The sequence below is a fragment of the Rhamphochromis longiceps genome, linkage group LG6, assembly GCF_057381845.1.
Source record: "Rhamphochromis longiceps isolate RC_006_pf linkage group LG6, R_longiceps_female_GT1.1, whole genome shotgun sequence".
Classification (NCBI taxonomy): domain Eukaryota; kingdom Metazoa; phylum Chordata; class Actinopteri; order Cichliformes; family Cichlidae; genus Rhamphochromis; species Rhamphochromis longiceps.
Genome location: NC_140562.1, coordinates 12,283,385 through 12,307,364, shown reverse-complemented (window position 1 = coordinate 12,307,364; position 23,980 = coordinate 12,283,385). Strand labels below are relative to the sequence as shown.

Below are 23,980 nucleotides of genomic sequence, written 5' to 3'. Positions count from 1 at the left end.
CTTTCTCTCAGATTTCTCTGCTTGTGTGTGTTTTTGTTTCACCTTTTTGTTGTGATGCTCCGGACGCCTTCCCAACCTCCACAAGTCCGTTGGCCCCAATTTTATGTGTTAAAACTTCTCTTAATTTCTCCTCTAATTCTCTCCTCGCTGCTGTCTTTTTCACAGCTGCTGATTCGTGCTGGGTGTGGTTCCCATTACCTATAATTTTGCTTCGGCCGCTGTGCTTGTGGGGGCAGTTGGTCCAGGTCCGCAGCTTCCTGTATTAACACACTAAGAGATTTATTTAATTTCATTTTCATCACTGTTAAACAGATAAGCGGGCAACCCGCCTACCTTGACAGCGTAAACTGTACGCCAGTCTCCCAACACATTCCTCTCTGTACTCCTCCATAATTCTCCACTGCACACCTCTTACTATCTCTCCTTTTTATTTTTATTACACCACAGAGTAATACACCCAATTATGCCCGTCTATCTCTATGTGGCTCCAAATTCCCTCTTTATTTTAATTTCACACTCGTCAGGGGACAGGCACACAACAATTTCAACCACTGAAACGAGGAATTCAACCTTTTTATATTTCTTTACTAATCTAGACTCAACGTTTGTTCGCAAAATGTGTCTTGTTCTAGTCCGGAATAAATGTGAACCCGTGATTACACGGCCGTTCCAGTGTTATTTCCGTAGCTATGCGGGGGCCCTCACCTCCCCAAGTCACCACCTCGGCACCCGGACGACGCCGGTCCTGGCCACGCGTCCACGGACAGGAGGGTCGCCACTCCTAGGGCAAAATGTTCCACAGGTACACTAGGCATCAACCTTTGATCCTAAAATGTGTATTTGCTCTAATGTCCTCCTAATCAAACACATCAACCGTCACTGTCACTGTGTTCACGCTTCACACTCCACACAGAAAACACACTCAGAGCGCGCCTCACTCACACTCTCACTCAGTGCGCGCTTTACCCACAAGACAGCACCCAGAGCGCGCCTCGCAGCTTCACACACACTCTCTCACCCAGAGCGCGCTTTCACACTCACCCACAACACTTTTCCTCAGCGGGAATTTTACACAGAAACCTCTGAGCTCAACTATTAGATTTTCTTAAAGCACACTGCACCATAGACCAAAATACCCCTTTCTCTGCGCTTATGACCGCCACCACGGGGCAAAGTCGCATCATAAAAGTGATGCTTGCATCCCCGAAGTTATACCCGACATCATAAACCAGGTTTTGCTCTATGTACTTCTTGGCAAGTAAAATTTTACTTTGTTTTATGACCGCAGCCCTTAAAAAAAAACTCGACTGACGCCACAAACCACCGTCAAACCTCTGTTCAATGTACTAAAATTAGCACCAACCACTACTGCACTTCACGGCCGCACCACCGGAACACGGCCGTATCATAAACCAAACCTACGGACGTGTTTCGCTCTCGCGTTGCCAGCGTTCAACCGCACCGTGAAGCCAGCATCTGCTTTTCCTTAAATCAACTTCTATTTCATGGCCGGCAAGAGCCAGGACGTAACCGACACCATAAACAAACTTCAAACCTCGACTTCAATGTACTGAACTAATGGCCGCGTCTTCAGAAGAAATTCTAACGTATTATTGCTACAGAAGCCAGTATTAGACAAAATTAAATGTGGAAGGTAAAGTGGCTGCAACTAGCTCAACGTAGTATCTTATTAGTTTCTCGGTAGAAGCAGTTTACTGCAACTAGCTCAACGTAGTGTCTTATTAGTTTCTCGGTAGAAGCAGTTTATTTAACACGCTGGAATTCAGCCTCAACTTATGTTGTTAGTATCTTGCGCCAAAAACCAGACACCGACAAATTTACTGTGAAAATACATGTGACTCAGCGAACAGATTAATTTGGAAAGCCCAATATGCACATTTGGTATTTATAATACAACAGGCTGTGCTTACCTTTTTATATTTGGACCGGTCCTCTGTTCACTTTGCCCCACGATCTCACCAAAGGCCAAATCTACACCTCCTCAGCACACCAAAGATCCGGGTCACACGGCACCAAGTTGTTGAATTCTCCCAATTCTTTGAATCTTTGGGCTGAAGGAAGGACAATACTCGGTGTATAAATGCTCAATCAACAATCATTTATTTCCATACAATTCAACAATAAGAGCATTACAACGTCCGGACGGGAGAGATGCTACCAGAGGGTCAGGCACATGTCTCAAAAAGGTGACGGGTTGCTCAGCTTTTTATAGTCTCTAGTGGCCCCCAGCTAGTCGTAAAAGCCAAAACATCACATTTTTTCTCTGTTACAGCGCCTAAGTTATGACCTCGGCAGTTGTTTCTCTGCTTTCTGTAAGGTGGGGGTGTGGAATGTGGTCTATCTATCTCCCCTGTCTTTAGACACAGAGTCTCCTGCTTACAACCTTCTCTTCATGATTCAACACTTAAGCATGTCAAGAAAACAGTGTAACACATTCCCAGCAGATCAAGGATACAGAGTGATGCACATTTATCTAATGAACTAATATGTGAATATGTTCTGTTAACTCAAAAGTATAATGAGAACTAAACTACATACAGCTCACACACTCTATATTAAAGGGTATAATGTGATCTACAGCAGTATTCTAATTCAACTACTTTGATTACATATATAAGGTAACATATAATAACAGAATAATCTAATAATAACATCAAGCACTTAAGCATTCACACTGCTTCTACAAACATCTGTGACAGAATGGGTCGCTCTCAGGAGCTCAGTGAAATCCAGCGTGATACTGAGATGCCATTATATTGACTCACTACTAAATATTCCACAGTCAACTGTTAGTGGTATTATAACAAAGTGGAAGTGACTTAGAATGAACGCAACTCAACCGCGAAGTGGTAGAACACATGAAATCACAGAGTGGGGTCAGAGGATGCTGCTGGTGTGCATAGTGTGCAAAGGTCAACAACTTTCAATAGAGACAATCACTATAGACCTCCAAACTTCATGTGGCCTTCAGATTAGCTCAAGAACAGTTGCAGAGAGCTTCATTGAATGTGGGCTTCCATGGCTGAGCAGCTGCATTCACGACTCACATCACCAAGTGAAATACAAAATGTTGGATGCGGTGGTGTTAAGCACACTGACACTGGACTCTAAAGAAGTGCAGATGTATTGTCTGGAGCAATGAGTCACGCTTCTCCGTTTGACAACCGATGGATAAGTCTGAGTTTCGTGGATGCCAGAGGAATGGTACTTTTCTAAATGAATTATCCCAAATGTCCCAAGAGTTTGAATTTCTTTGTTTTATAATATTTGTTTGACACAAATCATTTTGACTTTTTTCCAGTTTCTTTGGATTAATTCTTTTTTATATATATCTTTTGGGGCCTTTGTCAGTTGAAAGTGGAAAGACAGCCAGGACAGAGAGCAGGAAGAAGAAACACAGCAAAGGGCCCAGGGCAGATTCAGTACCAAGCTTCTGCAATAGCAATAGCTTTACAGCATATGTATCACATACTGAACCTGGTGATCTATACTAGTGTCCACTCTGGCTTAGTTATAACATGGCAGCGGAAGTTATCAAAACAATTTGTGAACTTATTTACAGCCTTTATTGCATTTCTCATTATTTGTTGGCATGTGTAAATATTTTTGTACATTTGGGTGATGACTAAGCAAAACTTATGATGTGGACAAACATTTGCTCAATGCCAACTTCTTCTGTGAGAGTGACTCCTTGTTCTTTGTTCTTCTTTTTCTTCATCTGAAATCTGTTTGTTCAATCTGCAAGTCAGGATGAAAAGTCAAAACAGCACATTCTCTGTAAGTCATCTTCACTAAAGTGCTAGCTAACTAGCTATCCAGCTTAATTATCCTGATCAGTGTGTGTAAAATTTGATCTGCTTGGGATCAAGAACTGGATCAGCACATTTCTCCAACCCCCCCCCCCCAAAAAAAAATAAAACAATAAAAAAACATATATATATATATATATATATAAAATATCACTTCCTCAACAGTCTCTACTGTGTGTGGGATTTGTTCACAATTTCTTTTCTTGACTTTACTCACTGAAAACACTTTTATGGAGGCACACATGTGTGAGGTCAAGGCAACACAACACGACAGAACACTGCTTTCAATAGTGTCTACAACAGTGTACAACTACAGCTAAAATTTAATATGTAGATCTATCTATCTAGCTGTCCCTGTATGTTAAGCTAAATGATTTTACTCCCTTTGCCTTTCCCTGTCTGATGCTTGGGGATAAATAAAGTTTCTGTCACCTCCAGGTGTGGGTCCTTTGGGACGTCTTAGTCAAACTGCAACTTTAAAGTTTTAAAACTGGCAAAAAGAAAGAGAACTGGCTTTTCAAATTTGGTCTGTGTCACAGCCACACTGCAGACTTTTATTACAAAACTTCTCTCACAATCAAAACTCAGTGAGAAAATTTCCAAGTCTGTAGAATAAGACATGCAAAATAATAAGCTCACAGAACAGTTTGGAATGTAATCTGCTTTCCCCAAATCACAGATCACAGATATGTGATTGCACATATGCGATCGCACAATGGGGTGCTTATGTGTACATGTTGAATGAATGATGAATGACACCATATATGGTGTATTATTTATAGGGTATTTATTATTATTATTATTATTATTATTATTATTATTATTATTATTATTATTATTATAGTGTCGTTATCAGGATAATTTAACAAACTTTTGCAGTTATTGAACTTATGATGTTTCTTTAACAAATATAGATAGATAAATAGAATAGATCTCGCAAGTCAACATCCACAGCATGCATTTTTACAAAGACATTATAACATTAATGCCGACAGCGAGAGGTCACAACCTTGCAGGAGGACAAAGTATTCATTTTGTGTATCAACTTTTTATCAAGCTGATAAATACCTGATGGTTACAAATGGACCAAAAATTAGTTAACGTTCCAGGGAATCTGCTTCCTATAATTCAAGGATTTGGATCCAGCTAGCATCCAGGCCACATCGTTGTCTTCACCCACATTTCCTATTATAAAACTGACAGGAGGTAAATGTGGTCATAGAATGTCTTTTCCAAGCCACACATATGCATAGATTCAGATAAACATGCAGTACAATGGGGTGCTCGTGTGCATGACTCATGTAGCACCAAGAAACCGATTAGATGTAACAACAGGAGAATGTGCAGCACCCACTGTACAAAAGTGCACATATAGAGTGTCCTTTTAGAAAAGTACACATGACTTTTGAATGAATTTATGCTGACATACATGCCACAGTCTGACACAAAGAATATTAGCAACAATTTCCTTCTCTTCCTACAAAGTGTGCAGCATTAAAGTTCAAAATGAATAAATAAGTAAATTAATGAATAAAATATCCCAAAATAGTCCCGCAAACAGAAGTGAATAAAAATCTTTAAAAGCTAACAAACAACTCTAATAATTTTTGTTTTCACAGGCAGTGAAAGAATAAGAGAGAGAGAAGTGTCATGAGAAATAGACGGTTTGTTACCAGGTGTTCAACCTGTTCACTCCCTGTTCACTCCCTCATCACCTCGTTTTTGTCTCTCTGTCGTCGACTACTGTTTATGAACGTTATTACAATGAGGTAAATTTAATCAACTTTAGCGAGGAAGGTGACAAACTGTCTCTGCTTGCCTCTGTTTGATAAGCCAACAGCAGTAGAGGCTATTTTACTAATGAAATGCAGAAAGTTTTACAGTAAAGTAGCTCCTGCAAGTAAAACACAGCAGAGCCAACAAGCACAATTTTCATCATAAAAATACACTTAACACCATCTTTCTGTTTATTGAAGGGGCACAGTATCCTTACATGTTATTTAGTGGTTCTAGTTACACTTGTAAAGAAACATTGTGCACAGACATACTTGCCTTTCTATCCTCAACATAACACACATCCTGTCCTGTAACCCTAACCCAAGGAACCCAAGTGGAAAGACAATATGTTAGTCTGATATGTTTATACTATAGGTAAAACTGCACTGATCTTAGGAACCTGTACTAGTTTCTAAGAGCATGTTAGCAATATAACACCATGTTAAAAAAATGATGAACAGTTGCATCATCCTTTGGCCTTTCAGCAGCCCTTATGGAGTCCTAAAAGTGGTAGAGCAAGACAGAGAGCAATTAACAAGCTACGCAAGCTTTTTATGTGTTTTGCTCTTGACCAAACCAGATGGAGCGTGTGTTTATTTCTTGGAAACTATGGTGAGTTACTAAAATTGATAAGCTAGCAGGAAAACCTATGCTAACTTTACACGTGGTAACTACTGCAACAGTGTGAACCCTGTAATGTCTAAAAAAAAAAGCGAAAACCAGTTGGAGTACTTGACCTGTGTGTGAAATGGAGTGTTATGTTTTATTTTATTGTCTATTTGATTAAGCACCTTCACAAATGCACCAAAATAATGCAAGATGCACTTTTCTTTTAGTTGTTATTCAGTGCCTTTTCGGGACATTGTCATTTCAGTTATAAGTTATTTCATATGAATAAGTTGTTTAAAACTAATTAAGTTACAAAAATTTCATGATTTGATTACACATGCCCTAAAAAGGGATCTATAAATATATTTGATTGTAATGCTGCAAAGCAATACGAATTCATAGAAACTGAAAAGATGTTAAAACAACAGTGTACTTGATTTTGAAAACTTTATGAGATTTCATTTTATTTAGAAACAACTGTAAGAACTATTTTGTTCATTGCTCTGTACTGTATGGGTAGACTGGATTTTTGTGATCCTGGATCTGATCTTATTTACATTGGTTTATCACACCATTGTAAAGTTGTAATAAACCTGTTCAGTTCTCTCAAATTTATTTTACTCCTATTGAATCTAGTCTCTCTATATATAGACTATAATAATATAATATCATATCATATCATATCATATCATATAAATCTGACTGATGTCTGCACTCATGTCCATTTGAAATCTAGCTTGTAGAGCACGATTCATGGTTTAATGTTTGTAACATGTAAAAAAAAATTCACAATTAAAATCTGAACATTTCTAATGTTTATAATATTTATGGGGAACAAATTTCACATGACATAACAAAACTACAGTAAATTTTCAATGGATCTCTTCACTTTCTGTGGAGCCCAAACCGGTCATGCTGAACGATGTTAGAGGCAGCATATTCTCCAGACTCTTTCATGTCTGTCACATGTGCTCAGGATGAACCTGCTCTATCTGTAAAAAGCAGAGGATGCCAGTACTGGACCTGTCAACTCTCCTATTCTATGACAAATGCTAATCAGGCTCCACGGTGGCAGACAGTGAGCACAGGGCACATCAGAAGACTGGGCCCTCAGGCCACCCTCATGAAGTCTGTTTCTGATTGTTTGGTCAGAGAACTTCACACCAGTGACCTGCTGGAGTTCATTTTGTAAGATTCTGTTGGGACTCCTGTTCTTCCTTGCACAAAGGAGGAGACTGTACTGGTCCTGATGGGTTAAGGACCTTTTATGACCCTGTCCATAGAAGGCATCAACACGTGTCTTCTGGCAGTGGCACGTGTTGATATTCCATCCTGGAGTAGTCCTACATGCTGTATATTTACATTACACAGTGTTCTTCAGGATCTGCAGCCCGGGAAAATACACTGAACTGTAACAGTGAAACTCTGCTGCTAGCATGACATGGGGCAGGATAGGCAATCAGATGTAAGTCTAGACACAGCAATGCTCAGTAGCTAGTGGATCTGAGAGCAGACCACAGCAACCTCCTTAAGCACGGTCCAATAACCATTACAGTGGCAAGAAAGGGTCTCCAGTATGAAGAGTTGGATAGCACCAGGCCCCGATATAGTTCATGCCTACTGGCTGAAGAAGCTGACTGCACTCCATGAGTGTCTGGCAGCACAAATGAACCAGCTGCTAGTCAATGAGAGACACCTGGAATGGCTAACTGAAGGCCGGAAAGTCCTGATCCTCAAGGAACCCCAGAAGGGACCGGCCCCATTCAACTACCGACCAATAACCTGCCTCAGCACCACATTGAAGCTCCTGTTAGGAATCATAGCAGCTAAGATGAACAGGCACATGGGTCAATGCCTGAGTGGGGCACAGAAAGCGATTACTTTACTCCTAAATTTCCTAACAGTGATTCCACTGGTGCATCCAAGTTTAATGAGAATGTTTGTTTGGCAGCATGGTGGCACAGTGGTCAGCACCGTTGCCAGCAAGAAAGCCCTGAGTTTGAATCTGTGTGTGCATGTTCTCCCCGTGTTTGCGTGGGTTCTCTTCATGTACTCAGCATCTAAAGAATGCAGGCAGTGGGGTTAGCTTAATTGATGATTCTCACTTGCCCATACGTGTGAATGGTTGTTTCTTTGTGTTAGGCCTTTGATAGACTATCCATGGTCTAACCCGCCTCTCGCCCTATGATAGCTGGGATAGGCTCCAGACCCGCCCCCCTCATTTATCTTTTGCTTTTGCTTTTTAAAAACTTTACCAGACATTTTGGCGTTCAACATTCATCATATTTATTTTAACAAAACAAAATTTTAATAATTCTTTTAGCGAAACTAACAAGTTGCACATTAAAGATGTATTCACATATTTGGATACATATGTTGAAAAAATATATATTAATATATATATATATATATTAAAAAAGAAACTTATCTTATTTATGTCTGGAGTGTTTGAGAGAAAAATACTAATTAATGACATGCAACACATAAAAAAAAGATAAAGTCATATTTAAAATTTGCATGAAGAATGTCCCAACCAATGGGGTTTTGTGATAAAATTATGCTCTGTGATTGGTGGCTCTATGGCCACCAGCACAGTGAAAACAGGCTTAAAAAGGTCCCAGCACAGCATTCACTGCAAGCTGAACAACAGCAATGGCTCATCTGAAGCTTCTTCTTCTTCTGTGTGTTGGTGAGTGAAATATTGCACTTATTTCTCAGGTTGTGACAAATTCTGTGTTACTAAAGGATTATTTAGGTTTTCACTAAACCACCAGATACTGTTTTTGTTCTTCTTTGTCTCTGCTTTGATATCAGTTATTATACATTTGTCAGAATGTTACAGTATCAGGAACACTGTCTCTACAGTATGATTGTACTTTTTCTTCTTTTCATCAACTCTTTGCAGACACATTTCTGCAACTATATTAACTAGAAAGAATATGTTGTTCTTCAGATGGAAGAAACAACCAGTTGTGAGTAAATTATTTTCTTTTTCAGGCATCACAGTCAGCACAGGAGTAGATTTGCACAAAAGGATCTATGGAGGCCACAAGTGTCCAGACACTGAGCGTCGGTATCACGTGACACTCATGGCAAAACATGGAACAAGTGGAAAAACAGAATATCTCTGTGGTGGCTCACTGATCCATGAACGGTGGATTCTGACTGCAGCCCACTGCTGGATAGATGAACCTGGATGGTGAGAAAACAACAGTTTACTTATAAATGTTTTTAATTGAATTTAAAAGTTAGGACAGTATTTCAAATGCTCATGTTCTGTAATTAGAGTCGCTTACACCCATTTCCCCTTGTGCAGGGATATGTATGTAACTTTAGGAGTTCATCCACATCCATCATGGATAAAGTTATTATTTCAACGATCTTCAGATAAAAAAAAAAAAAAAAAAGAGGTTAAAATCACACGTGGATGGTTTTTTGTGGGCATAAATACAATTGATGACATCATGCTACTGGAAATTCCTTCACAACCAGGCAGGAAAACCGTTGCCTTACCAGACTGTGCAAATCCTCCCAACATGTAAGTTGTGCGCTTACCTAATAAGTCTGAATCCTTTCTGACTTTTCCACTTTTTTATTTTTATTTATTTGTATTGACATTTTACATTTATTTACATTATGATATTTATTTATTTACAATGTTGAATATTAGTTACCTGCTTACTGAACCCTGACCATATATTTGGATGTTTGTATGTCATGATGTTAATTTACAAAATATATTAAATTATTTAATTAACATTATTAACATTTTCCTTAAGTTTTTGTCAGAAAACCATATTATACTCACAGTGTTTCCATTCATAAAAACAATGAAGGGAAAAACAGGGGCGCACACTTTTTATAGAGCTGTATGGTACAGAATATAAGACAAACATAAAGAAAAAAATCAAAGTAGAAAGAACCATAAAATAATAATGTGCTCTGTCTATAGTACGCCTCTCAAAGCACAAGTGTAGTATCATATAATAAATCCCCATAGTACCTCACCACTTGCAATATCTGCAGCATATAAAGAGTTATCTAATACTTTATGATAAAATTATGACTTTATCATCAAAACAAAACTTTGATGGTAAATAAAATAGATAAAAAAATAAAATAGATAAATAAAGCATTATTTTGGAAATTACTGCAACCAAGAACACACAAATAAACAAACCACCCCATATGGAAAAGATATATATATAAATCTTATAAAGTTTGTGTCTGTCTTGTGTGAAACTTGTATGAAAAGCATACAAGAGTGAAAACAAGAGATATAAGATCCCTTGAAAATCATATAAATGAAACTTGTATGTTTTGGATACTTACTAAAACAATATATGAAAGTGGCCACTTTCATGAGTAAACCATATCAGCCTTATATGATTCACTATATGAAGTAGGCCAAATCTGCTAGTCTTTTATAAGTTTTCACTATTGCTTTTCCATATGGGACAGCTCAATCAACACAATATCACAGTAAAAACTTACATTACACTAAAGAAGGAGTTTAAACATAAACAACAGCAATGACAAACTCCCTCAGCAAGCATAATGTTTTTGTGGGATTGCACCACTATTCAATAACAAGTACAATCCTTCCAACTTTTCTTTATGTCAGGGCTCTGTGGCAGGCCTGAGGTGCCTCAGGCAGGGATGAGGACCCAAAATACAGGACTCATAGAGAATGAACGGCAAACTCAAAGAACCTCAGCTTTATTGCTGGCATGAAACAAAACATAAACCAAACTGAGAATGGTATGACAAGAACACATAGGCAATTCTGAGGATACAACACAACAGCGAGCAAAGGAAAACACAGGGCTTATATACACAGAGGCGTAATCAGGGAATGGGAAACAGGAGGGAGACGCAGCTGGGAGAAATTAGGGGTAACGAGTAGGGATGGGTATTTATAAGATTTTCACGATTCTGATTCCATTTTCGATTCTGTTTAACGATTCGATTCTTTATCGATTCTTTTTAAAAAAGGAGAACACTAAAGTCGAATAGCTTAGAACTTTGTTTTATATCTTCTCTTTGAACAAGATAGAAATTTAGGAGTAACATGGCCTTACAAACCTAACAGTGAGATCTTAAGAGATCCACAGCCTACGGCTCTTCAGTGGGGTGTCACAGGGTCCCCAGGAAAAAACATTGTAAATGTAAAATAATAAAACAAATATTCTTCTGTAGCAATAACAAAGTATAACATAAATTATTCAGTAGCAATTACACAAGAATATCCAGTAATGTCCCTGCCTACAATTAAACACATTCACTTACCGAAAATCGGGGCATCTGCTGGCAAATGGGTGCAAGCCTTTTACCACAAACTTAGTCACTGCTCGGTGACATTCGTCTATCCTGGCCTGAAAGGAGACGCTACCGGTAGACTTCAGCGAGAACTGCCAGCATCTGAGCCAGACTCTGTCTGTCTCTCTCATCATGGTCACCTAAATGCACAGTAATGGCAGGTTTTGTAATAAGGCAGATCGCGCTAACATAATATGCGCTGTTAGTTGATTATTTACCTGCCGCATTAACGGGAGAGGACGTGCAAACGTTACCGCTGCTGCTGGGTTGAGATTCACGAGTCTGGAGCGGAATTAAAGAAGCGACATTCATTTAAGGTTATCGTGTGTCTTGTGAGCAAATGCTTTTGCATATTCGTAGTGTTTCCTCCCTTAAATGAAATGTCTACTTTGCAAGTTGCCCCGTTGTCATCCGTTCTCGTAAAGTATAACCAAACTTTTGAGCGTTTGAGCCGCCATGTTTCCTGCCAGGTAAATGATGCTCCGCAACGTGGTGATGTCATTCGGGGCGACTGGAATCGATAAGGGAATTGTTTGCAAAAATGGCAAACAAGTCCAAGGAATTGAAACAGTGGGAACCGGTTCTCAACAAGAACCGGTTTTCGATACCCATCCCTAGTAACGAGACAGGGGGAAGCAAAACTGAATACACTGACATAAGACATGGACCTCCAAAGTAAAAGAGGAAACAATCCACAAAGGCGCAGATTTGACACTGAACTAAACCTACACAAAGTACGAGGGCACAAGACATAAAACCTAAGAACAAAACCCTAAACCAGAATAAACTGAAACATGGAATTAAAACAAGACAATCAGAAGACATAAAAACCATAATACATAAAAATATAACAAACTGAAAATGCTGGGTCAAAATGACCCAGAACCGTGACACCTTATACTGTACACATTAACATCATTAACAACATTAAAAATAGTATTTCTGTGTCTTTTAGACAGTGAATTTCATTCAGCAAGTGGAATATGAAACATGAATGAATATAAAATAGGACCATTTAAGAAAAATAATATAATATAGTAATAATAAACATACTAATACCAGTTTAAAATAAATGATTATCATTTTCATTCATTCCCTCTAAAGAGAAAATCTCCGTCCCGGTTTCCCTCCAAGGCACGAGCACCGATAAGCAGAGTTCTGTCCTTTCTTTATTAGATTCCTAATTATTCAAAGTAACACTCAAGTATGCCGTTCAGCTGGGTTAGTTACAGCGCCGGGAGTAGCTTGGGAGAACAAGGAAACACAGACTGCTTCAGGTTGCCTTCCCAAACCAACTCAAAGGTTTATTCAGTACAAAACAGCTTATATAGAGGAAAAAAAGGTTCGTGTGTCAGCAGGTTCTCAGTTCAAAACCGGTACAGACCAAATAAGGAAACGTCTTCCTGCCTTGTGAGCAAAGAAGTATCCTTTGTGTAGTTTATCAGTTCAGCTACAATTTATGATCATCCCAGCAAAATACACTCCTAGACATAGAATACAGAGTTCTTTCATTAGTGAATTCTGAAACAAACCACCTGGCCTTTAACGAGCCTTTTTCTAAGAGATAAAGAAAAAGGGAGGATGGGAGTAAGGAAGTGGTCTCGTCTCTGTGGTATTTTCGACCTTGGGGTACCAGCCTGTGAGTCTTACACATCAATTCTTGGGTCAGAGAGAAAGAGAAAAACAACTAGTAAATGGGCCTTATTGAGTAACAGTTTTCACTACAAAGCAATATCCTGTAAATGCTACCGTGGTATCAAAATATCACAACAGTTCCCTCCTTTTATCATGAAATGATAACATAGTATAAAGACAGAATGTAATAACATAATATAAAGACAAATCATAAACATAAAACAAATCATAAATGTAACTGGTCCTTCGAGCAAGCTTAATATCAAAAATTCTGAGAGCGTATACATGGTATCACACAACAGACAATAATCATCGAAAACATGCTGCAACGGTTACAAAGGCTACAAGTAGTTCCTTCCATTTTCCAAACGTGTCCTGTAGCCACTTATCTAGCCACTGACCGTGGCCTGTATTGGCAATTAGTTCTATCTTCAATGCTTCAAGTCTATTCATAGCTTGTGTGAATGGACCGTTAGGGGCGGTATTATTGGGAATGAAAGTACAGCATACATCAACGGTCACTAGACCACAGGTACCGGTCCAATTAACAGGTAAGGCTAATCTGAGAGTATTATTGCACATCCAATAACCGTTAGGGATTGCTCTAGTTAGGCGCGTGACCATGTGTGATTTAACTAACTCCCCCCAGTCAGTGTCATTTAATACACCCTCTGGGGGAACAATGATCGATTCTCCGCTCGAACTTGAACTGTGTGTGTGTGTTCCTCCAGATATGATACAACTTCAGCCACAGAGACAGCTAGCCATGTCTCATTACAGCGTGCACCTGGGGAGTCAGAGAAGAATGTATAGTTATCCTTTGTATAATCTATGTGGGTGTCTGGGCCAGTTAACTTTAGTCTGCGCAGACATATCATACTAGTATTAAAATGGAGAGGGATCTGTCCTAAGGGCAGTGAGGGCTTTAACCTATTCTTGGGGCGTTTCATTGGGGCGCAGGTCCCTGCGGTGTCATTAGATAACTTCAATAATTCGCCTAATTGAGTCTCAGGGTTAGTTCGTGTGTGTGCGTGTCTAAGTAGGCAGTCGAGAGGGCTCAGAGTCAACTGTAAAGCGTCTTTAAGGAGAGCATTATCTCCGCCGATTTTCTCTAGTCCCTCAGTGAGGGGGAAACCGGATATGGGGTATCCTACTATTACCTGTTCTGGATTAGCCTTTGAACAGACATAACAGTTACTGTTTCCTAAATCACGAGCGGCTGTTCTGGCATTTTTGTACCAGGAGTTGACTCCTGCTCTAGAAGGCGCATAAAAGGGTTTATTAGTGGCGTCTATGTTGTCATTTACTGATTTTAGGGAGCGTGAGGAGTGCATTAAGTAGGTGTCCTGCAAAATAGAGCATGAGGTATCGTCAGCAAAATATGACCTGCAGAAATGTGAACATGGTTGCAGTCTACAATACAAAATAGCAAAGAAAAATCCTAAGGTTAATGCGATAGATATGATAGATAACCTAAATATATAAGAAAAACAGTTCTTCAGTCGTCTTCTGGCCTGGTCCCAGGTTCGAGAGACACAGAATAAATGTCGTATGATGACAATGGGCATTTCATTTTCTCCATGATCAGGATGTAATGAGTCTAGCTTTATCAGGTTAGACATCATGTGGTACTTCCGGCTTTCTGTTCCTGCTGGATGTTTGAGTACCTTGTTGTTGTTCTTTCAGGCGTTGTGTGTTAATCAGTGATTGTGTGTGTGTATGTACATTGGATCCTTGCGCTGGCTCGCCGGAGATGTCGTCTACCCGTGTGTTTATTTGCTCTGGTTCCGGGCGTTGGCCCGCCGGAGATGTCATCTGCTTGATCCGACGCCTGAGATGGTCCGATTGGGCTGGTCTTAACCCTGCTGGCATGAATCCACTGAGGTTGTCCGTCTGTGAGGATGCTGGTTCTTCGTCACTACCAGTACAGTCTGGGGCTGGAACACGCGCGGCCTCCCAGAGTGTCCTTGGTTTTAGCGGCTTCACCAACACGCATCTCCTTGTCTCCACTGGTGGAACTGTGGAGGGGAAAGGCTGAGAGAGACAAACTTTCTGATAGTTATTATTCAGTGTTTCTACCAGATTGTAGACATAGTCGGACAATGCAATATCTACATCACCTTCTGATAGTGGTGCCCCTCTGAAGGCTGACCATGGTGTTGGAAACGGTCTTCCCATGATTATTTCAAATGGAGATAATTTGGTTGCTGCGGATGGAGTCATTCTAATCTCGCAGAGGATTTGAGGAAGTAATTTGACCCAGGTCATTCCTGTTTCTATCATTGCTTTAGTCAGGCGATTTTTTATGGTCCTATTCATTCTTTCTACAACTCCTGAACTCTAAGGGTGGTATGGCACATGATATTTCCAGTCTATTCCTAGGGTTTTGGCACACTTTTGAATTACTTCTGATGTAAATGAAGGTCCTCTATCACTGTTAATCTGGTGAGGTATTCCAAATCTGGGTATTGTTTCATTGCACAACTTTTGACAGACTACTTCTGCAGTTTCTTTTGAGGTTGGATAAGCTTCTACCCATTTACTAAATTGATCCACTATTACCAGTAAGTACTTGATGCTTCCTTGCGCTGGCATGTGTGTAAAATCAATTTGTAATGTATGAAATGGAAAATCTGGTTGTGGTAAATGCTGATGTTTTGCTTTTGATTTTCCTACATTAGTTCGTGCACATGTTAGACAGGTTGCTAATATGCTTTTTACTGCATGTGATGTTTTTTCAATTACAAATCTTGATTTTATTGCCCCTATTACCCCTCTTTGTCCGACATGACTCACACCGTGAAAATGTCGGACAAGGACTGGCAGCAGGGAAGATGGGAGGGCAATCAAACCCTCAAGATTTTTATATAGGCCATCCCTGTCATCTAAGGTACAGTCACTATTCTCCCAATAGGTGTAATCAGATGCAGAGGCTTGCTCTTGTATGAATTTTAAATCAACATTTGTTTCTAAATAGTCTGGGAGTGTAACAAGTGGCAGCTGTAGGGGCACAGATAATACTTCCTGTGGAGGTGGGAGCTGTGATGCAGCTGCAGCTTTGGCTGTCACGTCTGCTAGAGCATTACCCGTTGCTTCGTCTGTGTCAGCTGTACTGTGTCCTTTCGTTTTTACAACTGCAACGGCCGATGGCAGCTGTATAGCCTGCAAAAGTCTTTGCACAAGATCAGAATTAGCAATCGGTTTTCCATCAGCAGATCTAAATCCTCTTTGTCTCCACAATGTGCCAAAGTCATGTACGACGCCAAATGCATAGCGGCTGTCTGTGTAAATCGTCACACGCCTATCCACATGGAGCTCACAGGCGCGTATTAAAGCCATGAGCTCTGCTTTTTGTGCTGAGTGAAATGGTAATGAGTGAGCCTCTAGTATTATGTCAGGCAATGTCACCACTGAATAGCCACAAAGAAATGAGTTGTCATTCGGCCTTGAACAGGACCCGTCCACATAAACCGTGGCTGAGTCTGGGATAGGCGTTTGTTCTAAATCTGGACGTGATGCTGTGGATTCCTGTATACGTGTCATGCAGTCATGATCGTCAAAGCCATCCTGTCGGTCAGAAGAACACAGCATAGGATCAATAAATGTGCTGGCGAATTGGGTGTGCTGCTCGCTTTTATGGTGAGGTTTGCTGTGGAGGTCAGTGTAGCTTCATAACCTGAGCGACGTTGTGCGGTCATGTGTTGTGTAGTTATGTTTGCTAGAATGGTCGTGACCTGGTGATTGGTGTGTAGAATAGTGTCATGTGAGAGTGTGAGCTTCTCGCAGTCCCTTATCATGATAGAGCAAGCTGCTACTGCCCTCAGGCAGGTCGGCATCCCCACAGGCAGCACCTTTGAGTGGCGGAGGTCAGCACTCCCTTTAATGCATTGAAAGAGGCAGTCATTTCTGTGGACCACAGTATTCGAGGAGGCTTGTCTTTTTTACAACAGTCACGCAGAATGTGGTCATGAAAAGAACAGTCTGGTATCCACTGTCTACAATAGTTCACCATGCCTAAGAAGGACAGCATTTCCTTCTGTGTAGTAGGCCGAGGGACGGAGGTCACAGCTTTGACCCTGTCTGCAGTCATGGAACGTTTTCCGTGAGACAGTGTGAATCCCAAATATTGAACAGAAGTCTGACAGTACTGCATTTTCTTTGCCGATGCTTTGTGGCCAGTCTGTTGGAGGTGCTGGAGAAGCATGTGTGTAGCAGTTTGACATAGTTCCTCACTCGGAGCACAGAGGAGGAGGTCATCCACGTGTGGATCAGGGTGCAGCCCTGGAGGAGTAAAGCTGTCCAGGGTAGCACGGACCACCATTGAGAAAGCAGCAGAGCTGTCTATCATGCCTTGGGGCAAACGGGTCCAAGTGTACTTCTTATTTCTATGTGTGAATGCAAATAACGGCTGTGTGTCTTCATGCACAGGCACTACTCCTGTAGTCAATAAATCTCCTATGATGACATCTAGAGCTGCGGCTTTTTCGGTGGAAATGGGACATTGCTTGACATATACTGGCTTGTTGTTTTTCATGAGCTGTGCGTGATTAGGTATAAAGCCAATATAAGGTATAAGGTAGATCTATGTGTCGACATGGTTTAGTTATCGTAACCTATGTCTGAGTTATGTGACAAAATCACTGTTTGACCTTCACTTGTGTGAGCAGTTATCATGTTGTTGAACAGTGTGAGAGAAACAAAAGTGTGGCTTGTTGTATTTGTACACGTTTTTTTTTTTTTTTTTTTTTGGCACAGTGTGTGACGTGGAATACCAGAAAAAAGGTGTTGAGTTCAGTTTTGCTCCCCCTGTTGTTTGCCTGATTGAGTTCACCTGTGTTACCTCATGTGTCCCATCTGCCTGATTACTTTGTGTGCATTTAAGTCCTTTGTTTTGTACTTTTGTTTGTCTGGATCTCTTTCTGGCTGTGTCCTGTTTGTCTGTTGCAATAGCCGAGCTAGTATCGCCGAGTACTCTATATTTAAAGCTGCTTTTGAGTTTAGTCCTGAATATTGGATCTGCCTGTCACACAGTGCATTATGAGAGTAACGGGTAAATAAGTCATTACTGAAAGAAATGTGATTCCTGTTAAGGCTGCTTGACTAAAGTGAAAATCATACAACATATTGAACTTCTAATCTGTCTTCATAGAGGTGTCCTTTAACAAATGTGAATTTAAAAAACAGTGAATAAGCTTTGAGATTGTATGTAAGATCATCTTGTAGGGAAGTCATGGAATCCATTACCCACAACTAATAAGCAGGGTAATAAGAAAATATAATTTGATATAATATTATAAATGAAACCATGAAAGCCACTTACAGTGTTTGTTGCTCTAACTGATAACACGAGGCTCAGTGAAACAAAAAATGTATCCAACCATGGAACGGTTTTCAGAACGGGACTTAGAAAGGTTCAAACAAGTTAATGCAGCAGGAGAAGATGGTTATCACGCAGGTCAGGGCAGTAGTCCATCAACAGGATGACATCATACTTGTGAAGTTTCAAACCCATGACTGACATTATACCTGCATCTCCACCTGACTGACATCAACGATAATATCACTGAGCCTGGATCAAGAGTTAAGATTCCTTGTTTTGATTTTAGGAGTTACATCCATGACACGCAGTGAATGACAATGAAACACGTGTGGCAAACAGTGATGTGTGATATCTGAACCCTCACAGTTACTCAGAGTTAGTAGCTGTAGCTGGACTGGAAATCCCCAGCATGCAGTGTACATCATTATGATTTATTATTTTATTCTGTGTTTACAAGACACGTGTGGATGTGGAATTAATTTGTGACAATTTTTTCTGTTTCTAGAAATGACATCGTTCAGGTGGCAGGCTTTGGGAATTACCAGGTAGATAAGAACAAGAATGAAAGTAAGAATAATTTTTCTTGATTAGCTCAGTTTATTTTAAAATCTCATTTTGGTTTCTGTGTTATTATAGTTATATTTAATTTGTATGAAAAAAAGTTGTTGTTTTTTTTGTTTTTTTTTTTACAGTGTATATGTTTAAATGCCAGGTTCCCACCTTTTTAGATGCAGTTTTTTTTAAGAAAACATTTTGCTTGAAAAATATTTGAATTGTTTGTAGAAATAAAGGAAAAGATCATTTTCCTTAAGATTTTAGTTTTTGAAAGGTTATGAATGACTTTTGTTCTTTTCTCTAGTCGATGGCCAACCACCTCATCTAAAGTGTGCAAACATGCATGTTGTTGACTGTGAGCCTACCAGAAACGATCCATGTTATTCAGATGTGCCGTATGACAACAGGCTGTGTCTGGAAGAACCTAATGTAGATATACTTCACGTAAGTTGACTGCTAACATTACTGTATATCATCTCTGTATGTTTTAGATCTTTTGGAAGAAACTTAAACACAAACTATATTTTTCTCTCTCAGGGTGATTCTGGTGGTGGAGTGATTTACAACAACATGATTTATGGTGTAATCAAAGGCAGTGGTGTACGTGCCTGTACTGAACCAGCTGTTACTGTGAATGTCTGTTCTTACATGAAATGGATAAACCAGACAATTTATCCAAAAAGTAATGGAAAATAACTGAATGAAAATAACATTCAGAATAAACAATCATCTCTACATGAAACTTGTGTGCTGTGTGTTGTTTCTGCTCTAGAATATCTTCATGTTAACTGCAAATTGTGAACCTTTTTCTTTGGTCTAAAATATTGTGTCAGATTTGCAGCTTGTGTGTGTTTGAATGTGGTGTCAGGTGTGTAGCAGCTCATGCTGTTGTTCAGAAACTCTCAGACTCACACTGTGAAGATGCAGAAAGGCTTTCTGATCAGACATGCCACCAATCAGCTGCAGGGCCTGAACATGATAAACTTCATGAATCAGAGCTGATTGTTGAGGCTGAAAATGTTTACGTGGAGGCTGTTGGCTCATTGGTGGCAGATAAACTTTTCTTTTAATCACTGAGCTATAGAGAGCATTAAAATAAACACAGTAACTATCAAAATAAGTTTTGTTGATAAAATACATTTCTTGAAATTGTCCATTGTTTTGTCCCAAATCTAAACAATGAATCCAGTTTTCAAACTAAAAACCGTGTTTAAAAAATACCCCAAAACAAAAAAACTAAAATAATTTAAATTAAATTGTAGTTCATGGAGACATATGTATTTCATATCTCATAAAACGTCTAAATTCATTTCCATCTTATCTTCATTTTATACTTCTAAGAAAAAAGTGAATAATAGACGTTTCATACTCACAAAGCTCATAAACACTATTGCTCCACCAGATGTCGCTGCTACACAAAACAATTTCACTCTACTGCTTCTCTTTTGTAAATGCTGTTCTAACTACTCTCATGAACAATAAACTGAGAATGTGTTCCACCTCATCAAAGCTCTGAAACATTTAGTTTTTTTAATATATTGATTGTTATCAAATTAATATGAAGAAGAGCCGACTTTCATCATTTGAAAATAGGTTTCAGGATTTCATCATGATTCAGTTTTCATATGAGGCTGTGCTTTCAAATTTAATTTGAAATTGTACAGTGACATTTCAAAGTAGATATCACTAAATCCTAAAGTAAACAATTTCTTTTAAATTGAATCAAATATTATCTTGCTGAGCAATAAAAGCACAGCTCAAAGACTTCTAGCATGAAGCATCAACGTGAAGTTTAAATGTTGTTTGTTATTACAATAAGAGACTAACTTTTTTTGAACACTTCAGTTTTCTCTCTTGATGCTTCTGTTTGTTTCCTCCTCCACTTGTAGTTTTCTTGACTTCAGTGAATGTGCATAGCGCCCTCTGTTGTATGTTTGACACATCTGCACTGCATTGTCATGACATGAAACTGTGCAAAGGTGGAACATGAGCAAAGGAAGCTCATGAAGTGAAGAAGCTTCTTGGATCAGAAGTTTAACATCATCCAGAACCTTAAAGAAGTGAAGTCGCTTTCTTTCCAGGCTCCTTAGACAACCATGACCTGGATGACTGAGAACCTACAAATACACATGAGCAGCAGTTTATTTCATGTGGACCCGAGCAGTGCCCAAACCAACAACCAACAATATTTAATGTACCCTACTTAAGCCAATCAGCAGTCTACATCTGTTTCAGCATCAAAAACACAACCACACCTTGAAGAGAGGTGAGAGATCTGCACACCCCCACACACACCGTCAAATGTAAACACACATCACACATGATAAACATGGATCATAACATATTTGACTATTTATGTAAAGCCTGGCACTAAACTTCTGTCATGCTGCATTTACTTTATATACATAACATATACAAAGCACAATAATTAAGCTGTTAACAATTAAAAATAATAATAATAATAATAATGGATTAGATTTATATAGCGCTTTTCAAGGCACCCAAAGCACTTTACAATGCCACTATTCTTTCACTCTCACATTCACACACTGGTGAATGTGAGAGTGAAAATGTCTTGTATAAGTATTTTATTTTAAATACACATTCATTTATGCATTGATGTTTCAAAGCAAGACTGTGCCTGAAGGGGACTCCAATACAAAACATTTAAAAAGTTAATTATGTAATTAAAAAAAAACCCCTCAAAAGAATCAGCTGTCCAGTACTCATTACTTCAGCTTAAACTTGTTCTCGACGCAGACAAAACATAGCTCATCAAGGAAATGGGCCCAAACAATCCCATCAGTAGCCACTCTTGAAGGTAATAAAATAGAGTTGGTTCACAGATTTTATTTTCAAAATAAGTTGTGTTTCTCTTTTAATACAAAGCAATATTTTTGCCTGTGCTGGATTATGGAGAAATTCTGCTTCTGCTCAATGTCTTCGAATGGTTGATACTGTGTCTCTGAGGTTCATCACTAACCCTAAATTTCAGACTCACCACTGTGAGTTATACTCTCAGGTAGGATGGCCAGCTTTGTTGCTTTCTGTTCCATTTGCCCGAACTGAATTTGGTAAAAGAGCTTTTGTCCATTAAGCACCCTCGGCTTGGAACAAACTGCAGAACGAATGGAAAATGACTTAATTCATTTCATTAAGTGCTTTTAAATCTAAACTACGAATCCTTGAAGTCCATAACATGCAACTGTTTCAATTAAAATGATTGTCATTTTAACTGATTTTTATTTTTATTTGAATTTTATTGAATTTTGCTGAATTTTATTGAATTTTATTTTTTCATTTATTTTTGCATGTGTGTTGTTGCTGCCTGTGTTTAATTGAGTAATTTCTGTAACTGTGAGACACTTGCTGCTGCCTATCGTGGCCAGGTCTCCCTTGAAAAAGAGGTTTTTAATCTCAATGGGGTCTTCCTGGTTAAATAATTGGATAATGTATTTGGAAAATACAAATGTTACAAATTGTATAAGTTGATCACAGGAAATATTTCTTAGAGCAGATTTTAAATAAATGGGGACATAAAAGAGGTTGGCTGAAGTGAATAAATAAAGCACTTTGGTGGTAACACTCTTGATGCAGCCTGTCTTCAGTGATCGAGGCCTTTGAACCTCTGTGCACATCTGTCTGTGGAGGCGGGGTAAGGGAAAATAAGTTGCTACATAAAATTATGATCTTCAGTTGGACTAATGTCGAGTGTAGCTCAATGTATGGGCCTCTTTCAGGACTGTACAAATGCATAAATATGAATTATTTATAAACACCTTTTGTAATCGTATCACCAGACCTGCGACCATATGTTCTGCAAGGTGGTTGGTGCCTGCCGTGGTGGTAATCCCCGAACCAAATGGTGGACACCAGAGGTGAAGGGAGCCACCAGGCTGAAGAAGGAGTCCTATCGGGCTTGGTTAGCCTGTGGGACTCCGGAGGCAGCCGACAGGTATCGACAGGCCAAGCGGAATGCGGCTCGGGCAGTGGCTGAAGCAAAAACTCGGGTGTGGGAGGAGTTCGGAGAGGCCATGGAAAAAGACTTTCGGACTGCCTCGAAGAGATTCTGGCAAACCGTCAGGCGTCTCAGGAGGGGAAAGCGGTGCTCTACCTGCACTGTGTATAGTGCTGGCGGAGCGCTGCTGACGTCGACTGAGAAAATTGTCAGGCGGTGGAAGGAATACTTCGAGGACCTCCTTAATCCCACTGACACGTCTTCCGAGGAGGAAGCAGAGTCTGGGGATGAGGGGAATGACCCGCCAATTTCCGGGGGCGAGGTCACTGAGGCAGTTAAACAACTCCTTGGTGGCAGAGCCCCTGGTGTTGATGAGGTCCGCCCCGAGTTCCTGAAGGCTCTGGACAATGTAGGGCTGTCCTGGTTGACACGCCTCTGCAATGTTGCGTGGAGATCAGGGGCAGTACCCGTGGACTGGCAGACCGGGGTGGTGGTCCCCATCTTTAAGAAGGGGGACCGGAGGGTGTGTTCCAACTACAGGGGGATCACACTCCTCAGCCTCCCTGGGAAAGTCTATGCCAGGGTGCTGGAAAGGAGAGTTTGTCCGTTAGTCGAACCTCGGATACAGGAGGAACAATGCGGTTTTCGTCCTGGTCGCGGAACACTGGACCAGCTCTTTATCCTCTCCAGGATACTTGAGGGTGCATGGGAGTTTGCCCAACCAGTCTACATGTGTTTTGTGGACTTGGAGAAGGCATTCGACCGTGTCCCTCGGGGTGTCCTGTGGGAGGTGTTGCGGGAGTATGGGGTGTCTGGCCCATTGCTACGGGCCATTCGATCCCTATACAACCGTTGCAAGAGCTTGGTTCGCATTGCCGGCAATAAGTCGGACTCGTTCCCGGTGGGTGATGGGCTCCGCCAGGGCTGCCCTTTGTCTCCGGTTCTGTTCATAATTTTTATGGACAGGATTTCTAGGCG

General features: G+C 40.0%; 1 protein-coding gene across 1 annotated transcript; it reads left to right on the top strand.

Moving 5' to 3' along the window:
• The first annotated feature begins 9,536 nt into the window (after nt 1-9,536).
• LOC146667554 (snake venom serine protease serpentokallikrein-1-like) lies at nt 9,537-19,774 on the top strand. The gene is made up of 4 exons (XM_085409239.1): nt 9,537-9,753; nt 18,995-19,056; nt 19,349-19,488; nt 19,582-19,774. The coding sequence occupies exons 1-4, from the start codon at nt 9,680-9,682 to the stop codon at nt 19,738-19,740; spliced, it is 435 nt and encodes a 144-aa protein (XP_085265365.1). The 5' UTR covers nt 9,537-9,679; the 3' UTR covers nt 19,741-19,774.
• The last annotated feature ends 4,206 nt before the right edge of the window (nt 19,775-23,980 follow it).